Source organism: Corythoichthys intestinalis, chromosome 11 (assembly GCF_030265065.1).
Source record: "Corythoichthys intestinalis isolate RoL2023-P3 chromosome 11, ASM3026506v1, whole genome shotgun sequence".
Taxonomy (NCBI): Eukaryota; Metazoa; Chordata; class Actinopteri; order Syngnathiformes; family Syngnathidae; genus Corythoichthys; species Corythoichthys intestinalis.
The window spans coordinates 10,527,129-10,549,539 of NC_080405.1; the positions used below are offsets into that span (position 1 = coordinate 10,527,129).

General features: G+C 40.1%; 1 protein-coding gene across 1 annotated transcript; it reads left to right on the plus strand.

Moving 5' to 3' along the window:
- Nucleotides 1–883: 883 nt before the first annotated feature.
- Nucleotides 884–7,377, plus strand: si:dkeyp-72g9.4 (uncharacterized). Its single transcript, XM_057850583.1, has 2 exons — nucleotides 884–1,038; nucleotides 4,716–7,377. The coding sequence occupies exon 2, from the start codon at nucleotides 4,718–4,720 to the stop codon at nucleotides 5,444–5,446; it is 729 nt and encodes a 242-aa protein (XP_057706566.1). The 5' UTR covers nucleotides 884–1,038; nucleotides 4,716–4,717; the 3' UTR covers nucleotides 5,447–7,377.
- Nucleotides 7,378–22,411: the final 15,034 nt, after the last annotated feature.

Consider the following 22,411-nt stretch of genomic DNA (forward strand, 5'->3'; position numbering starts at 1 on the left):
TACTAACGTCACGTCTGCCCGTCGCTGATTGGTCCACTTCGCTGTCTGTTTGCTGTGGCTTGCTCCGCCCTGGAAATTGTATCCGCATGAATGGTGGCCAGACTCAATAGCTGGAACAGCGGCGAGTCTGGTGTACCAGGCAAACGGACACAGCTCCTGGCGTTGCTGTAGTGCAGCTTGAACAGGGCAATGATCTTGCGTGCTTGGAGGATGTTCCACAGTGTGAACTTACAACACATCTAAATAAATTATCGCATTATTACTTTGTTCGTTTTCCTATTATATTTGTCGTTATTTTGAATACGTTGAAGCCACAATTGCTTATAAAGTATTTCTTTCAAGGAATGGGGACCGGTTGGATCCCATGACGATGGGACGCTTGTTGGCGGAACGATTATTTGTGTCTGATTAATATCTTATCATATTTGTTGCAATAATCAAGCCATTCCTTGACCAATCCCTTAAAAAAATACTGTATATATGTACTTGTTCTTTCTCTGCTCAAAATGTACCATCTTACAAAGTTTGACAACCGTGGGATTCATAGTCACTGAAAAATACAAATAGGCATGTTCACATTCGTAAATTATAGTAAGATGTACTTAAGGGCAGGTTGAGAGCAGCCATACACTGGGTTTGGGGTTGCAGCCCCAACACATACCCCCATTTCAACATTTCTTTGTCTGCCTTGTGTTTTTCGCCCTCCATCAAGACAGTCGCCCAATGATGGGGTGAGGACATGAATGGTGAGTCTATTTTTAGAGGCAAGGAAGGAGGGCAAACCAAAAGTAAGCAAGGGAGAGGAGAGGGAGAGCGTGTCAGGGGAGGGAAGACTGGGGGAGGGGGCGTGTTGAAGATAAATCTGCATTCTGCCTCTGGTCAGAGACAGCAGCAGCAACCACAGAGTGCGCTCACACGGAAGCACCGTCAGCCAGCATCTCACCTGATAAACAAACACTCGGCTAGAGAAAGAAGGTGCTACATTGATATTTGAGCTTGCCACTGCACAAAAGGAAACCCAGGAACGGCTACAAGCAGGTGAGTGTCAAAATATCAGCAAGAATCCACTTATATAATCTTTTTTTTTTTTTACATGTAATGCATGAAGATAAAATTGATGGTGTGCATAGTGTGCTCTTGGAAAGAGAGCTGAAAACTGCTTGCAGTTTGTCATAATTAACAGTAGGTGTGTTCTAAATTTAGCACGGCTACACCTTGGAGGAGACTGGGAGAGGCTGGCATTTTGGTTCGGCTCGCTCTATTTTGGGGGATGGAGGTGGAGACTAAAATATCATTTGGGTTACACTCTGAGCTTGAGTGACAATAAATAGACTGGAAAAATATTTTTGTTCGTTTATATACATATGATATGTGGTGTAATGATAATTAGCACGTTCATTTGATTTTTTTTTAATTCAAATATCTGCATATTCAAATGAGATTCAATACATGTTCTGTTTCAAATATTACGTCGAGTCTAGTCACATTAACTTAAACAATAGCTCTTAATCACAACAGGGTTTCAAGTCACACACCCACTGTTCACAAGAAAATGATCATATGCCCTGATCCAGTGCTTCTCAGTTATTTTCTTTTATGCCTCCCGGGGAAGATGAAAACATCCCCCCCGCCACTTTCTGCCACCAGTGTAAATAGTATCACTTGCCTATAAAATTATTATTATTATTATTATTATTATTATTATTATTATTATAAGTGCACCACTGCATAACATTATGTCCTTTTTAATATTGAAGAAAAAAGTAATATAGCTCAACTTACATAAAGTATGACTTAATTAACATTGTTTTGTTTGTAACAGAAAAGCGCATCAATTTGCCTGAATTTAAAAAAAAAATAAAAAATTTAAAAAGTCATATCCAAACTGTAAAAATACAGTGGTACCTCGACATACGATCGCTTCGACACACGATCTTTAAGCGTAAAATTTGACTCGCCATTTGTTACTACATCCGACAACATACCGTATTGGCACGAATATAAGACTGCCCTGATTATAAGACGACCCCCTCTTTTTCAAGACTCAAGTTTGAAAAAAGAGTTTTGAACACCAAATTAATTTTTATACAGAAAATAATTACAGTACGTCGGAAACAAATGATTATAACAATATATTTCAGAGAAAAAGCATGTTATTTTGCTTCTTTGCCTCATTCAAATCTTAATATCTGAACATTTAAATGTGTAAACTAAAATGCAATCACATCCGTAAATGAATGGCTTCTGGTTTTTGAAATGTAAATAAACCAATCTATTGTGATAAAGCAACAAAATTGCAATAACTGCATTAGTCTAACTGAAACTGTAGTCTTGAAACAAATCTGAATAAGGAAAAACATTGCAATAAAATAACGCAAAGTGGTTAAACTTGAGAGTAGCTGAGATCTGTCATGACAGAACATCGCTTCAATGATATCTGGCGCCATCTAGCGTCGTGAATGGGTATAACGTCTAGACCCCGAATATAAGACAACCCACACTTTTTCAGTCTTATTTCAATGCAAAAAAACACCGTCTTATATTCGGGCCAATACAGTACTCAAAATACGATGACATGACAGCATTGTAGACGAACGCACGGCGGATATTCTTGTGTGGGAAATCAACACCATTTTCAAAAAGGTTGATACAGGGGGTGAAACAAGGAAAAGGGTGATGTTTACCTTCTAAATGAAGATGCAAATTATAGAAAAATATGAGCGTGGAGTGTGCATCCGTGAACTGGCTCAACAATACATCTCCACGGTACTCTTCCGACTACCGTTCGCCAGTGTAAGTTAAGCTGAAAATTATTATTGTGGTAACATCACCAAAGAAATCTCCAGGTCGTCACGTTTTTGTCATCTATTTCACAACTTATTCAACACAAAACGCCTCTTGACTGCCAAAGTTGACGGTGTTCTCAAGAAAACACTGAAAAAGATAGTGAAACTCTCAAGCTCACCGCTCTCGAGTGTGGTGCGTTCAGGTACAGCAAAAAACACCCGCCACATTAGGACCCGATTCGTTACATTATTACAAGAATTATTATTATTATTACTATTATTATATTGTTTCGATTCTTCGTTATAATTTATTTGTTTTGCTATGTGTAATTGTCTTGTGTAATAGTACCAGCAGTATTTACTAGGGATTTAGTGTAAGTTTTTGGGGTGTGGAATGAATTAATGAAATTATAATATATTCCTATGGCAAAATCCTACTCAACATACGACCATTTCGACTTACAAACAAGGTCCTGTAACAAATTAACTTCGTATGTAGAGGTACCACTGCATACTCAAAGTCCATTTATGAACATTTTGATACTGAAAAATAAAATTGAATAAAATCAATAATTACTAATAAATTCAAATTGATTAGCAACATTAACTCATGAGGACAAAATGTCAATTTGACCCAAAAAAAAAACAAAATTAGCAGAACAAAAACGACAGTGTCATTGGACAGAGGGACTGTTTTTATTTTTGCTGCGAGAAGTATCAGCTCCTTTGCTATGATCTGGGGTGATTTTGCATTGACCAACTTGTTATTCCACCTCATATGATGCTAGCAGTGCTCTCTGGTTTTCTGATGTAACACTGACAAATTGGAAGAATGTTGGCAATATTCGGCACGTTCTCACCGAGAAAAAAAAACAACCAAGCGGCTTATCAATGTGATTGGGGTTTAATGTCTTCAAGTGACATCTTAATTGATTTGGCTTCCTGCTGTGCGCTGCAAACATTTATAGACACAGTAAACAGACTGGTCTTTCCTCGCGAAAAGCGAAACGCTACATACACTTCGTCATATTTTGTATTGTTAGCTCTTCATATCTCCAGTGCTCTTTGCTGTGTGCTCTTGTTTGGTTAAAAAATACTGCTCTGAAAATGAGAGTGCCACTGCCTGCCACTGAGTGGATGTGCAATTACACGTTATTCTAGTACGACAAAAAAAGTATGTTCCCTGGGGTCACAAGTGGCACCCCCGGACTCGCTTCTCAAATAGTCGGTCATCGCGCCCCACTATTTGAGAAGTACTGCCCTGATCCAAGCCCGAGTGTTGTGTTCGAGTATAAAAACATTTAATGGTTCTTTGTAAAAGAAGTAAGCATAACTGGACAATTCCCTGCTTCATTCCTGTATTTTGGTTTGGTAGCATCAGCTTCCCTCCAGCTACTCGTGTCTTGTCCATGTGCTCCTTATCCAGGTGTCGTTTTGTCTGTATTAAGTTCCCATCTTTCCTACAGTCCATGTAGGTTCTTTGTTGATGTTATTGTTAGACCTTTGCTTATCCGACAACCACCTCCGCAGGTATGATCTATGCTTTGTTTTGGTGTTTTAAAGATAAATGTTATGAATTTGCACTTACCCCCTTATCCTGCCGTATTGCTTCTGCAATTAGGTCCAACCCCCACCTCACTCCTTTGCGCCTTGATGCCCACAAACCAATCGTGACAGTGAGTTTGCAGTGGTAATGCACTGCATCACACACAAAAAGTTGAAATTAATTTCTCGCCTAATCTTTTTCTACAGCAATAAGAATGGGCAAAATTATTTAAAAGTCGAAAGGTCAGACCACATTAGTGAGTTTCAGTGAGGCGAGTCTACTACAAACAGTTCTCAGTTTATGTTGATGTTCTTTACGCTGGCTTGAGTGTATTAGTTTTGGCAATAAACACTGCACCTTCCCCTCCTTCTGCTCTCCCTCAGCTATGCGGCCACGATCCACAGTGCTCTCCAAGGGAGGATTGCTCCTGCCCACAATCACCGAGGGCACCGAGGAGACATTGAAAGATCTCAACGAGGCCAACACTCAACATGTTGCTGATCACGTTTCCTCGGACGACTACCTTCTTTCTATCTGCCACCTAGCACACCCTACATTCCCTACTGGCAACGTTACACCTGACACACAGCAATTGAACAGTGTGCGACCAAGAATTCGCGTGTCACGTCTTAACCACAGACAAAAAGCCCACGACTGGGGTGTGCAGAAGGTTGAGAACAATGAAGTGTTAGGCTGCTCTGATCCCCTGGAGTATCTTTATGGACGTCACAACGACATTTCCACTGGTCAGTCAAAATCCAGGGCGTACCCACAGCAAAGCAATCAAAGGCAAATTGAGAGTGAGCGGGAGAAGCCATCTCGCTCAAGAGCATACAGCATCCCCCACACTGCAAGTCCCGGTCTCCCACGGCAACGCAAGAGCAGCTGCCCTGATATACACACCAACACGACCATTCCGAGCGTATCCGCAAAACACAACAGGCCCACGCTGACAGCCGAGATGGGAAAAGTGTCAGACAACAAAGTGGAAGGGGAGGAGGGAAACCCAAACAAGAGGCACTCTCTGGTATCGCAGTGGATCTCTGACTGCAGGTCAGCTTGGAGGGAAGGACGAATGCGAGCCTGCATGCTCCCTGCCATCACTGAGATATAGAATCGTTAGTCAAAAAACACCAGTAACACATTAATTTAAGCCATGTTTCCACCAAGCGGTAAACAGTGCAATTTAGCTCAGAACAATACAAAATGACATGGTATACTTCGGGTATAAGTCTCAACCGTGACATCATCATCTAATTTTTATATTTATACACAGTGAAACTTCTTCATACGAGCACCACTGTGCGAGCAAATGTTCATGTGCTGTCTCGGCGTCCCGCGAGGTGGCATACCAGCATCTCACATCAACAGAATCCCCCACCAGCCCACCTGCCGCACATCCTCCTTGTCTCCGGTGATAGAATTTGTATCCAAGTGCACCCTACTGTTGTTTTCATCAACAATGACAATAACGAAAATATTTCGTCGACAAACAATTTTTGTATGACGACGGCTTAGGAGACTAGAACATAACGAGACGAATACCAGTTTTCGTCTGATGAGAAAACGAGACGAAAATGCGACATTGTTTCTGTAATACGTTCGCAATTCGTGAAATTTTCATATGGTACGTCAGCTAGCATCGTGGCAGTGTTTGGGTCGTTTCACTCATGTGAGATGTGCTGTGCCTCTCCATCCTCACCGGAGTTTAGGATGTGTCTCAAGCTAGGCTGCGCTCCATCTTGCTTGTTAGGAAACATGGTAAGATTTGTTTTCTTATCTTGGCAAGAGAGAATATTGAAGGGAAAAGTATCTTTTTTTCATATTTACCGATCGACTGTATGTATTAGTCTAACACACTTCATATAATCAATCAAGGAATATCATCTTTTCTCGTATTTATTGTTTGACTATTTTTATTACTCTAACACACCCAAGATAAAATAAATAACACTTTTAAGGAAAACAAGCAGAATATACGGCATAAGAGATACATGACGCCTTCTTATCACGGAAGCCCAACGTGTGCGTCGTGCAACTAACTGAGCAAGATTCACGCTGATGAGGCAAGACATCTACAACCCCACGTCTGCACCACCAACTCTCGCAATCACTTCTTCCGGACAGTCCAGGGCAAATGGCGGGACGTCCTGTCCCAACACAAGGAACACCGGAGAACGCCCAATATACAACTTATAACATGACTTATAAGACTCCAGGAGCCCCTTTGACGCTGAGGAAGCAAAATCCACAACCTTCGATGCCCTGACAACAGTAACTCCCGACTCCTCCTGTCCAATCCACAAACAGACAATAATCCTAAACAACGCCCAAGCACACCCTTCTTCTTCCCACAGCCCACGCCGCGAGAGCCTTCAAAAAGACTGGATATTTACAGTATATCACAAAAGTCAGTACACCCCTCGCATTTCTGACACAATTGACACAATGAAAAGTAGTCTGTGTGCAGCTTATATAATAGAGTTCATTTATTTTTCCCTCAAAATAACTCAAAATATTTGCCTGGCACGGTCAGACTGTTCTCCCTGTGTTTTTCAAACACTGAGAGTATAGTCTGGGACCGAGCCCATTAACGGCCTCTCGAGCAAGCACAAAATCAATCAACAAATCTGATTCGTTTATTTGCGTGACGTATTCTTAACGAGCAACGTCACTCTTCCACGTCGGAAGTCGTCTCCACAACAACACAGATGGCGAACGGGAGAGCCGAGAATATGTTCCAGTCCACGGTAAAATCAGTTTGCCCTGTTGAATAAACTCCGCTCTCCTCGTATGTTTACTTCTGCGCGCAAGTCCCTCGTCCCGCCCGTCGCTGATTGGTCCACTCCGCTGTCTGTTTGCTGTGGCTTGCTCCGCTCTGGAAATTTTATCCGCTTAATGGTGGCCAGACTCAATAGCTGGAACAGCAGTGAGTCTGGAGTACCAGGCTCTCAAAATATAGCTATTAATATCTAAACCGCTGGCAACAAAAGTGAGTACACCGCTTTGAAAGAACATACATCGCTAAATGTCCAATTTGAATACTGCTTGTCATTTTCTCTCCAAAATGTCATGTGACTCGTTGCAAGAGTGCTGTCAGCATTGCTGCAGAGATTGAAGAGGTGGGGGGTCAGCCTGTTAGTGCTCAGAGCATACGCCTTACTCTACATCAAATTGGTGTGCATGGCTGTCACCCCGGCCTCTTCTGAAGACGGTACACAAGAAAGCCCACAAACAGTTTGCTGAAGACATGTGAACAAAGCACATGGATTACTGGAACCATGTCCTATGGCCTGATGAGACGGGTGGCCTTTCTTGTGTACCTTCTTCAGAAGACGCTTCCTCCTGGGGTGACAGCCATGCACACCAATTTGATGTAGATTGCGGCGTATGGTCTGAGCACTTACCGGCTGACCCCCCCACCTCTTCAATCTCTGCAGCAATGCTGACAGCACTCCTGTAACGAGTCACATGACATTTTGGAGGTAAAATGGCCTGCAGTACTAAATTTGGACATTTAGGGATGTATGTTTTTTTTCAAAGGGGTGTACTCACTTTTGTTGCCAGGGGTTTAGATATTAATGGCTATATTTTAAGTTATTTTGAGGGGAAAATAAACAAACTATTATATAAGCTGCACACCGACTACTCTCCATTGTGTCAAAGTGTCATTTTGTCAGTGTTGTCCCATGAAAAGATATACTTAAATATCTGCAGAAATGCGAGGAGTGTATTCACTTTTGTGATCGACTGTAACAAATTGTTGTCACTTTTCTCGGGAACCTTTTGTTGACTTGTGATATGCTGACTTTGGAACGAGTATGCCTCCTCGCCTACGTCTGTTTCGCCTTGCCGTTTGATCGCTGTCGACCAGAACAGATTGTCAACTTGTGCTTCGAAGCATTTTTCCAGCTTTCAAAATGGATTCAGTTCTAGGGGGAAAGACTAAGGTGGACGCGTGGAGTTTGGCCTTTTAGCCAGTTTGTCGGGTGTCGCCAGCCTGGGTTGTTGGATCTGCGCCAGCGCGGGTCCGGCGCTTCGGCTGGCGTGATTCCGGGAATCTGACTAAAAGGTCAGATTCCTTCAATATGCAATGTTGCTTTTGTCTTCAAAGGTCTGTGCTGAGTAATCATCAAATGCTAAATGTAATCCTCGCGATAGCGTAGAGTTCGCATTAGCATTAGTATTAGCTACATAATAGCGGACGTCCTCTTAAAATACTGGCCAGTCTAAAGCAGAGCCACTAGGCTTTTCTGGTGAGTAAGTCTAGACTCTAGACGATGTTAAACGTTCGGACATCTTTTTTATATACAGTTTGTGGCTCCTAGGAAGGTTGAATCGAAAATAATGTACTGCTTTTCCTGCTGAGTGTGTATTATCATCACAAAGTTGGCGCTGTCCTTCAATATGTGCTCATCTGTATGTTCATTCGAAATTGTTGGAATCCATTGAATGTGAATTCTAAAGACGAAAACACTTTGAGTAACTGTCGGCTATAACTAGATTTTTATGAGATTTAATCAACTAAAACTAGAGGAAGACGAAAATATTTTGAAATGACTAACAAATGACGGAGACTAATAAGCATTTTTATCACAAAAGAGTAAGACGAAAATGAAAAGGGATGCCAAGAACAACACTGGTGCACCCAAATCATTTGTGCTTAGAAGTGAAGATTAACCACGTCCCCCAGTTTACTAACACCAAAGAAAATTGTTTTGTTAACGTTATGCTGTCGTTTCCTTTAATGTTACAGTGTACAGTATGTATGGTCGCCTGTTCTCTCTCCTCATTCTTGACTGTCCCACACTTTCGTTACATTGATCGACTTCAGCCCTCATGTAAATGTTTGTATGTAAATAGCATTGCTTTTATACTTTTAATGTCTTTTTCATAATGTTTAGCCTTTATGAATGATGCCTTGAATTATTATTTTGTATGTCTCAAGTTAAATTCCTATTCAATTTAAAGCAAGTCAAGCCATACAACTTCCTCACTCATATCTTCTTGAATTAGCCATTTTGCATTCAGCGTATGTATTTTCATTACTATACAAAATGGATGATTCGTGAAATACACTGCACTGTGCTTCTTTGTAGAAACAATATGTGATACTGGCATTAGGGCACATGTCCACATATTTCAGGTATCTTGAACTGTCCTGTTTTTCATGTATAACCCAATAATTATGAGTATTTATACAATTGTTGTCCTGGTGATCACAAAATAAAAAATAATCTGCAAAATATTTTTTTTCTTTATATTGTCTTGTTAAATAATTATTCTATTGGAAGATTACTAGTCTCGGGAAAACTGGGTGATGTGATCTGTCACAATTGCCAGATGAAGGAAGGACCCAAAAGTAGACTCCATCCACTTTAATATGCAAACGACGTTCGGTACACAGGAGATATTTAAAAAATCAGGCAAAGGTACAAAATCAACAGTCAAATTACTCGGGGAACAACATGAGAAACTAGGGCTGAAGCTATCGATTATTTAAGTAATCGATTATTCTATCAGTTAATTAGTTCAAATAATACAGTAATAGGATTAGGGAACATTTAATGCGTTGCAGAATAAATTTTAGGAGATCTAAAACAAAGGATTGCTAAGATTGCACTTTGAAAAGAGCATTAAATGTGAATACGAAATAAAAATACAGAGTGTTTTTTAAAACTATGCAAGATTGCACTTTTATTTGACAAAATCAATAAATGCAGTTAAAAATAAATTAAAATACCTGATCTTAGCCTCAAAGTGTATAAAAAAAAAAAGGAGGACCAAAGTACAACAAAATAACAATTGGCTAACCTGCATAGCAAAAGTCTGTGAGCTTAAATGCAAAATGCAATTTTTTTCTTTTTACAAAGCTATTAACAAATCATTCAAGCACATATTCCCACCCAAAACTGCTAAATATACTTGTCAACTAAATTACAGATGTATAAACAATCATACTAGCTCAAACAAAAACTTAAGACCTTATGTTGGTCTTAACAGGGAGCAGTTGGATTCAGCCATGTTAGATGACTTATGTCATATTCGCTGCCGCCAGTAGAGGGCAGTGTATCACCTAAATCAGGGGTGGGCAAACCGGTCCTCGAGGGCCGCAGTGGGTCCTGGTCTTTGTTCCAACTGGTTCAGCACAGACAGTTAAAACCAATGAGGTTTGAGCAGAAACAAGAAGCACCTGATTGCAATCAACTGATTGCACTTGTAAGACACCAGATTGGTGAAAGGCTCGCTGCATGATGGGTTGGAACAAAATCCCGCACCCACTGCGGCCCTTTGTGGAATAGTTTGCCCACCCCTGACCTAAATCAATAAAACTAAATGCAAACACTTTCAAAACAAACTACTACAATGCCACTGTAATTAAACAAATCCTCGAAGCAGCAAAACTTTCTAAGCCTTTTTCTAATCGAATTATTCGACTTAATCGATTAATCGTAGCATTAAGATGAGTAACCATTTGAAAATCGCTCACAAAAACTCACAAGCAAGCAAGACACTCACGTGGATTACTGAGAGGGAGACCGTTAAAAAAAGATCAATGGGAGAAATGAACTGCTACGGCATTGGCGTCATAATTCGCAATATTTACGTAAAATAAATGCTAATGGCCCGATTCTTTGCTCTTCTAACAAAGAATCGATACCGTTTTACGTCCATATCTATAAAGAATTCAGGGATTTAAGCATTTATTCTCGAGAATTTTCAACGTAAAAAGCTCTTTGTGGTGATAAGGTGGCACCACAGTGGCTTAAAGACTAGAAGCACATTCGACATATTTGCGTGAAATAAATTCTAACTGCCCGGTTCATTGCTCTTTTAACAAAGAATCGAGACTGTTTTACGTCCATATTCATAAAGAATTCAGGTATTTACGCATTTATTCACAAGAATTTTCAACATAAAAAGCTCTTTGTGTTGATAAGGTCGGTGCCACAGTGGCTTAAAGACTAGCAGCACATTCGACATATTTACGTATAATCAATGCTAACTGCCCTTTTTTTCCCCTCTTATAACCAAGAACCGAGACTGTTTTACGTCCATATTTATAAAGAATTCAGGGATTTAAGCATTTATTCACAAGAATTTTCATCGTAACAGCTCTTTGGTGATAAGGCGGCGCCACAGTGGCCTAAACACTAGGCAAGGCAAGGCAAATTTATTTATATAGCACAATTCAACACAAGGCAATTCAAAGTGCTTTACATCACATGAAGATCATAAAAATCACTTTTAAATCAATACAACGTAAAAACCAAGACAATCAAAATCGGAAATAAAATTATACATAAAAATCGCATTTAATAACAAATAGAATAAAAATGAATAAATAAATAAAAATAAAACAAAAACTACTACTAATAATAATAATTGAAATCAGTAATGGAGATAAGCACAAGAGGAATAGAAAGCAAGTAGATTGAAATATATAGACAGTTATGGATATGCAGTGCTAAACAAAAGCATTTTTAGCCCTGATTTAAAAGAGCTAACAGTTTGAGCATACTTCAGACGTTCAGGTAACTTGTTCCAGAGGTGAGGAGCATAATAACTAGCACTAGCAGCACATTCGATATATTTACGAAAAACTAATGCTAACTGCTCGTTCTTTTTTATGTATTTATTTTTTTATTTTTTTGCTTTTAACCAAGAATAGGGACTGTTTTGCGTCCACATCTATAATGAATTCAGGGATTTAAGCATTTATTCACAAGAATTTTTTATGTTAAAAGCTCTTAGTGGTGACAAGGCGGCGCCACAGTGGCTTTAAGACTAGCAACACATTTGACACATTTACATAAAATAAATGCTAACTGCCCAGTTTTTTTTTTTTTTACTTTTAACCAATAATCCACACTGTTTTACGACCATATCTATATAGAATTCAGGGATTTAAGCATTTATTCAAATAATTTTCAACCTAAAAAGCTCTTTGTCTGTGTTTCTACTCGGTCAGCTTTGACGGAGACAGGCCCCCTATTATTCGGCCCCGCGCCCTGTGTCCCGTCAATTTATTATGAAGTCTATGCTTGAGGCTGTAATCAGTGTGTGTGTGTTTTTTTTTTTTTTAAATTCATTTCATTTTTATTAATTTAGTTTTATTAACATTGTATTAATATATAAATATATAATTAAAAACAAATATAAAAATACAATAACGATTAATAATTAAAAATATATATATATATATACATAGTTAAGGTATTTTTTAATGACCAGAAAATAGTCATTTGCTCTCTCAAAGGTTATGTTTTACATGTCAAATTTTGAATAGCTGTCCGCAGGGGCGGACTGGGACTAAAAAGCAGCCCTGGACTTTGACTCAGCCCAGCCCATAAGAATCGCTATACAAAGGGAAACACAGACCCCATAGGGGGGTCCGGGAACATGCCCCTCCCGGGAGAATTTTTTTTTTTTTTTTTTTTACATTTTATTGTAAAATGCACCAATTTCGTGCACTTTGAGAGAAAAATGAAGAAAATGTGTCTAGACTGTGACTGTCTGACTACGGGCGCTCAAAGTACTGCAAGGCTGAACTGGAGTTGGATTCATTTTCTGTACTAGCTCTATGATCAACCTGAATAAACAAATGAAAGAATTTATTTTTCAAAGCAAGTTTTACGTATCCAATTGGTTATAATATATCTTTAAAGATCTCTGTCTATAAAATGACTTCATTGTTTATGCCATAATTCAGTGGTCTCCAAACTATTCCACATAGGGCTGCGGCGGGCGCAGGATTTCATTCCAACAAAACAAGACAAAACCTCTGCACCAATCTGGTGTCTTACAAGTGTAATCAGTTGATTGCAGTCAGGTGCTGCTTGTTTTAGCAGAAACTTCATTGGTTAAACTGTCGGTACTCGATCGGTTAAAACAAAAACCAGGCCCCACAGCGGCCCTTGAGGACCGGTTTGGAGACCCCTGCCATAATTAATCTTGCCATACAAATAATAAATTTCAATGAAAATACAATACACATTTCAAGACAAATCCTGTATACATAAACTTCATTGGAAAGTATTAACCAGAAAACAAAACGATATATAAATGATTAATAATGTATATAACATCAATTTAACTACCTAAACTTTAAAGTAAAACCATTCATTTTATTAATATTTTGTTATATTTCTTCTGAATTAATATTGCTATGCTGCGTGTGCATACATTGTTTTACGGCTAAAATATTTTTTCTTAGGAGAGGGATAGTAGGACTAGCATACTGTAACTTGACACGATTGCAAACGGGTACATCGACTAGCTGGCACTAACCCTTTAATTGTCATTTATTTGATTTAAAATGTAGCTACCTGATGGATAACAATTGCCAGTTTACAGAGCAAGTAACCCTCTTCATCCCAATTTACTTGCCCTGCGCTTGTCTGGGGAACTTCCAACAGTTTATCGTTGCCCCCTCCCTCTTCTTTTCTCTCTCCCAGCACCGTCTGCACGTCAGAGCGGCTGCAGCTCCCTCTCACCATCGCTGGGAGCTGAGCTGTTGTTACCCGACGTGGCCGTTGCAGCCAGACTGCTGCTTGCGAAAATATTTGTCGATTTATGACATTTTAATGCTTCACTCTCCAGTTTCTTTAATTTTTTCTCTCTAACCTTCTCCGCGCCACCCTGCTCTTTTCAGTTTTTTTGCCACCACCATCCATATTGTGCATTAACACTCGTCGCTATTTTGCTTCCACAAGGAAGGAACCAATGAAGGCTACTCTGTGCTTTCGTCGTTCCTAGTCTATCAGATTGGCGGTGAAAAGCCAGGCGCATTGCTGCCACCTGTCGGATTGGATGCGAACTGTAGATAATCAGAGGATAGGGGGGATAAAAACAGTGATGCATAATGAATGGCGGCCGCCGGCCGTCCAGGGCACCGGCCGTTCTGTGATCCTCCAGAACCCACAGATTACCAGTCCGCCCCTGGCTGTCCGTCCATGAAAGAGGATTGGCAAGGCCAGCAGAACCAGTATTCGCCAATCAACACAGGTGAAACAGCCTAACCCTGGAGGTGTGACGTTTTCACTGTGATCTGATTTGTTTCTTCCTGTATTAGTAAATCTTTAGAATATGAACTCTCGTGTCAGGCTGTGTCAGTACCAAGAACTGGCGTCGCTATGGCAACAAGTGTGAGCTCCAGCTCTGGTAAACACGTGTGAAGAAACAAGCTGTGAGGGGGTGAAGGTGAATTGTCAACACTCAATCCACGCATGCGTTATTTATGTTTCTATTTTTTATTCATTTATATATGTTTTAATGTGCTGAGATTATTACAAGTGCAAATGCAAAGATGGGCTGAATCGTTGTCCTGCAGGAAAAACGAAGGGGAGAAAATATATTACTCTTTATTAAAAAATGTAAAAAAAAAAAAATTTTAAACCCGGGATGTTTTCTTTTTCTTTTTTAGATCCGTAGTCATCCGAGCAAATACTGCAAACACAAACACATTGTGGAATGTTATATTACTATTGAACACTAGAGGTCAGGCTCTCACCAGAGTCAGGGAGACCTACCCTATACTGTTTTGTGGTGAGCAGTGGGATACATTGTACACCTTAGACTGGTCACCATTCAAAGTTGTTTTTAACAGTCGATGATCACAGGGTACATCAGACAAAACACAAACCATCAAAATCACACCAATTTAGAATATACAATTAACCTTAACAGGCCAAATTCTGACGTTCTAACAAACATCTGAGCTCAGTCTATGTTTGAAAATCTGATACAGCTCTACTACTTTTCTTGAAAACTACTTTGACACATAGCCAAGGCCGGCCCAGCCTATACGCAGACTATGCAGCTGCTTAGGGCCACCACTAGGGGGCCCCCAATCTGGCAACCTCATTTTATACGTTGTTAATAGAGCATCGTGAATAATGTGGCGCGCATTGCCATTTATCTATGCAAACATCCATTTTCTTGTCATTACAATCTGGCAACCTGGGGAGTGACGTTGAACCTGCTTTGCCATGATTGGTGCTCAAACTGGCATGGAAAATAAATGCACGGATATGTCGAAGAGAATTAATCCTTCTGGAGCATAGAAACGAAAGACGAAGAAAATCAGAGAAGAAAATAAACAACAGTATCACGGTAATAGAGCATGTTGTTGATGTTGTTGTTGTTGTTGTGCAAGAAACTCCGACTTGAACGTTGTTGTTAGCTGAGCTTGTCAATATGTCGTACTGTAATATTTATTTCAATCACAACACGGCGCCTGCACCTGCACGTAAAAGTAGAGCGAGCTCTTCCTTCCACTCTCGCTCCTGTGTGATGCGTTAAATTGCGATCAGGAAAAAAACTGTGATCACAAAATAATGACAATCTAGAAGGAATAGTAATTTCGAAATTTTCCGTGGGCTAGGAATGAGTTTCCGTTTCAGAGATAAACCGCGCGGGTGATGACGTAACACATGAGGCTTCTCCTTTTTACGCATATGTAGTTTGTGCAAATGCAGGCGTACTTTGCAGAAGTGGGGGGGGGGGGGGGCAAAAAATGCACCTTAAACGAAGTGTGGACAGGTACAGTGCCTTGCAAAAGTATTCGGCCCCCTTGAATCTTGCAACCTTTTGCCACATTTCAGGCTTCAAACATAAAGATATGAAATTTAATTTTTTTTGTCAAGAATCAACAAGTGGGACACAATCGTGAAGTGGAACAACATTTATTGGATAATTTAAACTTTTTTAACAAATAAAAAACTGAAAAGTGGGGCGTGCAATATTATTCGGCCCCTTTACTTTCAGTGCAGCAAACTCACTCCAGAAGTTCAGTGGGGATCTCTGAATGATCCAATGTTGTCCTAAATGACCGATGATGATAAATAGAATCCACCTGTGTGTAATCAAGTCTCCGTATAAATGTACCTGCTCTGTGATAGTCTCAGGGTTCTGTTTAAAGTGCAGAGAGCATTATGAAAACCAAGGAACACACCAGGCAGGTCCGAGATACTGTTGTGGAGAAGTTTAAAGCCGGATTTGGATACAAAAAGATTTCCCAAGCTTTAAACATCTCAAGGAGCACTGTGCAAGCCATCATATTGAAATGGAAGGAGCATCAGACCACTGCAAATCTACCAAGACCTGGCCGTCCTTCCAAACTTTCTTCTCAAACAAGGAGAAAACTGATCAGAGATGCAGCCAAGAGGCCCATGATCACTCTGGATGAACTGCAGAGATCTACAGCTGAGGTGGGAGAGTCTGTCCATAGGACAACAATCAGTCGTACACTGCACAAATCTGGCCTTTATGGAAGAGTGGCAAGAAGAAAGCCATTTCTCAAAGATATCCATAAAAAGTCTCGTTTAAAGTTTGCCACAAGCCACCTGGGAGACACACCAAACATGTGGAAGAAGGTGCTCTGGTCAGATGAAACCAAAATTGAACTTTTTGGCCACAATGCAAAACGATATGTTTGGCGTAAAAGCAACACAGCTCATCACCCTGAACACACCATCCCCACTGTCAAACATGGTGGTGGCAGCATCATGGTGTGGGCCTGCTTTTCTTCAGCAGGGACAGGGAAGATGGTTAAAATTGACGGGAAGATGGATGCAGCCAAATACAGGAACATTCTGGAAGAAAACCTGTTGGTATCTGCACAAGACCTGAGACTGGGACGGAGATTTATCTTCCAACAGGACAATGATCCAAAACATAAAGCCAAATCTACAATGGAATGGTTAAAAAAAAAACGTATCCAGGTGTTAGAATGGCCAAGTCAAAGTCCAGACCTGAATCTAATCGAGAATCTGTGGAAAGAGCTGAAGACTGCTGTTCACAAACACTCTCCATCCAACCTCACTGAGCTCGAGCTGTTTTGCAAGGAAGAATGGGCAAGAATGTCAGTCTCTCGATGTGCAAAACTGATAGAAACATACCCCAAGCGACTTGCAGCTGTAATTGGAGCAAAAGGTGGCGCTACAAAGTATTAACGCAAGTGGGCCGAATAATATTGCACGCCCCACTTTTCAGTTTTTTATTTGTTAAAAAAGTTTAAATCATCCAATAAATTTTGTTCCACTTCACGACTGTGTCCCACTTGTTGTTGATTCTTGACAAAAAAATTAAAATTTTATATCTTTATGTTTGAAGCCTGAAATGTGGCGAAAGGTTGCAAGATTCAAGGGGGCCGAATACTTTTGCAAGGCACTGTATGAAAAATAGTCGGCAAAATACCCTGGAGAAAATCAACTGTCCTAGTGTAGTCATTTCATTTATATCGGACATTATTATCAAGTAGTATGTCATGTAACAGCCTATGGTGAATCTACTTAATTGGTTGCGCACTCCCCACAGTACACGTTTTTGTTGACGAATATTTTCCTGGGCTAAATTTTGGTCCACATTTTGTACTTTAGATGATTCAAAGGATCAAGAAAAATGCACATTAAGTTACAATTTTAATACATTTTTACAAAAATATGGGCCCCTTGGCATTATTTTGCTTAGGCCTGGGCCGGCCCTGCACATAGCACAATAAGTTCAATTCATGCAGTGAAAATTTGCAGTAAATTTATCTTTCAACACTTACTCTTAGCTGTAAAAGTCTCCAGTATACAGCAGTAACAATGATTTACAAAAGAAAGCAAATAAAATATGCCTCAACCTAACCCAATCGGATTTATGTTTTAGGAGGAAAATTAAGTATTAACTCCTTATGTTAATGTGCAAATATACTGTACGATATTTAGTGTTCGTGACTAATACTGTATTATGCCTTTTAGCGGCATTTGACACCCCAACAAGTTCATTCTATGAAAAAAAGAGAAAACAACGCTTGAAAAAGGGTAACAAATTTTACTCCATTCTAAAAGTATTGGAATAGTTATGTCAATGTTTATTTGGCTAGGGACTGAATATTTGAGTTTGATATCAAAAGATGAATCAGAGACAAAAAAAATCCAAATGTCATATTTTCTCATAAGCATTGCTCTCTAAAAAGCCACTAAAGACTCTGTATACATTCAAAACTTTTCTCCCTCATTTTTAAAAACCTTTAAGTTTGTGACTATTTTTTGTTGCCACCGTCAACTTTTAAAAGTGGACAACTAATCTGAAAACCAATTCAAAGAAGCTGTGGAAATTCAGCGAATGCAACTGCGGAGGAAAAGGAAGTGCAATGCTAGGTAAACTGGACAGGGGAACTCCAAGGATGCAGTATGAGGGTGTTAGCCCACGCCACAACGGAGAACCACAGTTAAGCAAGCAGCAAGCAATGGCTGCGGTGGCTAAGCTGGATAAGCTGAGCGGACGTGCCCCTCGACGCTCAGCCGTTGGCTTCAATAGTGTCTCCAGTGAAGGATGCAAACAGACCAAACAACTTCAACCGACTTGACTTTGGTACTGGGCCATGTGAAGTCCTCCCCGACTTCATCCGCTGTGCAGCCTCACAATATTGAACCACAGACAGCAATTATGTTATCCACTTTAACACTGAAACTTTCTCAGATTCATCTTCATATTCCATTTGAAATCCGCGTCAGTACTGGCCTGTTTGTATAACTCGCTTAGATGTACTGGGCCGGTGTCCTGTCATATTTTGTACTCCACCAGAAATTGCAGCTTGGGGTTCTGCGTAATGTTACAAGCAGCTGTGAATGCAGCAATTGTAAAGTAAACAGCACAACTTTTCTGTGAAGAAAGGAATATATACTTACGTTTGATCATGGACGCACACAAAGGAAAGTTCTCTTCACACACATCCTACCATGTGGCAGTGCTCAATTCGAATGCACACCGGTCCCTCACCGTTAACATTCATTTATGCCGTATTTATGTTGCACATGTATGTTTATGATGTAAGTTGTTTAAGATGCAAGTTGCACCTTTGGATTATATTGAGAGTCCAACTGAATGCTGAATGCTGAATGCTTATTCACTGCAATCAAAGTTTCAGGAGCAAAATCTGACAGAACACCGGGTTACGAGAGCTGTCCAGGCATGCAAACTTGCCACCTTTCGGCGAAATTTTGCCGTTTTGAAATCAAAATGGGTCATTCTTCTGAATCACGTAGATCCGAGGAGGAAAAAAATGGGGCGGGGGCGGGGGGGGGCTGTCAACGAGCGAGTGAAACCGTTAACTTCAAAACCGTAGTCCATACTCAAAACTACACTCTAGTTCAATGACCTAGACCTATCACCGCCACTCTCTTCTCGTGACAACAAATGACTGACAATAGTGAGAGACGGGAGCACAGTTATCACCAATCAGCAATGAGGAAGCGGAACCCCTCTCCATCCCAGCTTCTCGCCCAGACCCGTTGGAAATCGCGGCAAGGTAAGGGATTAATGTCAAAAATTGTTAACTTCATAAAGCTAAAAGTTTGAGTGATGGCCTATAATAGTCTTCATAAATCATTCAATCGTGTCGTTCGATCAATTCCTGCGCTTGTAATGGTGTCTATAACACAAGTATTCGCTTAATTTCTTGATAACTGACTTCAGATAGTCCTCGATATTTCACCGCCTTGTAGAACGCAGTTACTCGATGTAGCTCTAACTGCGGAGGGGCTAACTAGCGCCTTTCACACAGGGCTTTGCTAGTAAAGTTAGCGAACGTCAGTTGGGATCTGAATTGTTGCCAGTTGGTGTTGTGACGAGTTATTTAAGGCCCCTTTGTAAAGCGCTTGTTAACGATAAAAAAAAAAAAAATCATGAGCAACGAGGTAACTAGAGTGATGAACTAGTGCCTTCCATACAAGTCACGTTCAGGGCTTTGTTAGTAAAGTTTTGAATGGTCACCAGTTATTTTTGACAACGAGTTATTTAAGGCCCCTCTATACTCTCCGATAGTTACAGAAAGGGAAAAGTTTTGCCTTGTTGTGGAGGTCGTTTCATTTGTTTAGCCATCGAGAGTTTATCAAACCGGAGAGCTCCGCTACAGGTTGCATTTGAAAGTACCCCCATTCCCGCGCTGTTTGTACACACCCCCGTTCATAAAACAGCCTACAGGTGTACTTCTGTTTATCCAGAATGATGCCCTATGAATCGAAGTTAAGGACCATGGGACTAATTGCTTTGGTTGAATGTAAATAAAGTTATGATCACTACAGTTAATGCTTTTGAAGACTTGTAATTTTTCTATTCTATTCTATTCTATTCTATCTATCTATCTATCTATCTATCTATCTATCTATCTATCTATCTATCTATCTATCTATCTATCTATCTATCTATCTATCTATCTATCTATCTATCTATCTATCTATCTATCTATCTATCTATCTATCTATCTATCTATCTATCTATCTATCTATCTATCTATCTATCTATCTATCTAATTTCATGTTGTAGGGTCCAGTTTCGCTTCAGCTTTAATTTTTTCACAGATAATCTCACATGTTCCTCAGGAACCCTTTGATACCAGATAGAATTCATGGTGGATTCTATGATGGTGAATTGGCCAGGTCCTGCTGCAGCAAAGCATCCCCAAACCATGACACTTCAACCTCCTTGCTTCACAGTTGGTATGATATTTATTTCTTGGAATGCTATATTGGGTTTACATGTCCTCTGTTCTGATGTTCAAATAATTCAATTTTAGATTCATATGTCCAAAAAGCATTATTCCAGAAGTCCTGGTCTTTGTCTACCTTCACGCTGGCAAACATCAGTTTGAACTTCATGTTCTTCTTGGAAAGCAAAGGTTTCCTCCTTGCACACCTCCCATGAAGGTTAAACTTGTGAAGTCTTTCTGATTATAAAGGCATCCACTTTCACATCAACAGTACCAAAAGCCTGCTGTAGGTCCCATGATGACATTTGAGAGTTTTCGGAGACTTCTTTTCGTATCTTGCGGTCAGCTCACTGGGTGAACTTGCTTCGACGGCCAGACCTGGATATGTTGGCAGTTGTTTTAAATGTCCTCCACTTGTAGACAATTTTCGGCTGATTTTATATTCTTTTGAGATCTTCTGAAATCCCTTACCAGACTCATAAGTGTTTACTATTTTCTTTCTGAAGGCCTCAGACAGCTCCTTTGATCTCAACATGGTGTTTTCAATCACTGTTGAAAGTATTGAGGAGTGAGGCCGGAGGTATTAGGTGGCAGGGCGTCCTAACTTTTTCCCCAGTAAGAAATCTGTTTTTGTTGATAAATTTGGTTTAATGAGTAAAACGATGTTAATTTTTGTTGTTTACCTGCAATTAAAGAATAACAAGATCAGACATTGATACAGTGGGGCAAATAAGTATTTAGTCAACCACTAATTGTGCAAGTTCTCCCACTTGAAAATATTAGAGAGGCCTGTCATTGTCAACATGGGTAAACCTCAACCATGAGAGACAGAATGTGAAAAAAAAAACTAGAAAATCACATTGTTTGATTTTTAAAGAATTTATTTGCAAATCATGGTGGAAAATAAGTATTTGGTCTATACCAAAAGCTCATCTCAATACTTTGTTATGTACCCTTTGTTGGCAATAACGGAGGCCAAACGTTTTTTGTAAGTCTTCACAAGCTTTTCACACACTCTTGATTTTATTTTGGCCCATTCCTCCATGCAGATCTCCTCTAGAGCAGTGATGTTTTGGGGCTGTCGTTGGGTAACACGGACTTTCAATTCCCTCCTCACGCCGTGGCATCAAAATGATAACAAGAACGGTGAGCAAAAATCCCAGAACCACATGGGGGGACCATAGTGAATGACCTACAGAGAGCTGGGACCACAGTAACAATGGCTACTATCAGAAACACAATGCGCCACCAGGGACCCAAATCCTGCACTGCCAGACGTGCCCCCCTGCTGAAGAGAGTATACGTCCAGGCCCGTCTGCAGTTCACTAGAGAGCATTTGGATGATCTAGAAGAGGACTAGAAGAATGTGTTATGGCCTGGACGTGTACTTTCTTCAGCGGGGGGGACACATCTGACAGTGCAGGATTTGAGTCCCTGGCGGCGCATTGTGTTACTGATATTAGCCTTTGTTACCGTGGTCCCAGCTCTCTGTAGGTCATTCATGACAAATTATTGAGATGAGCTTTTGGTATTGACCAAATACTTATTTTACACCATGATTTGCAAATAAATTCTTTAAAAATCAAACAATGTGATTTT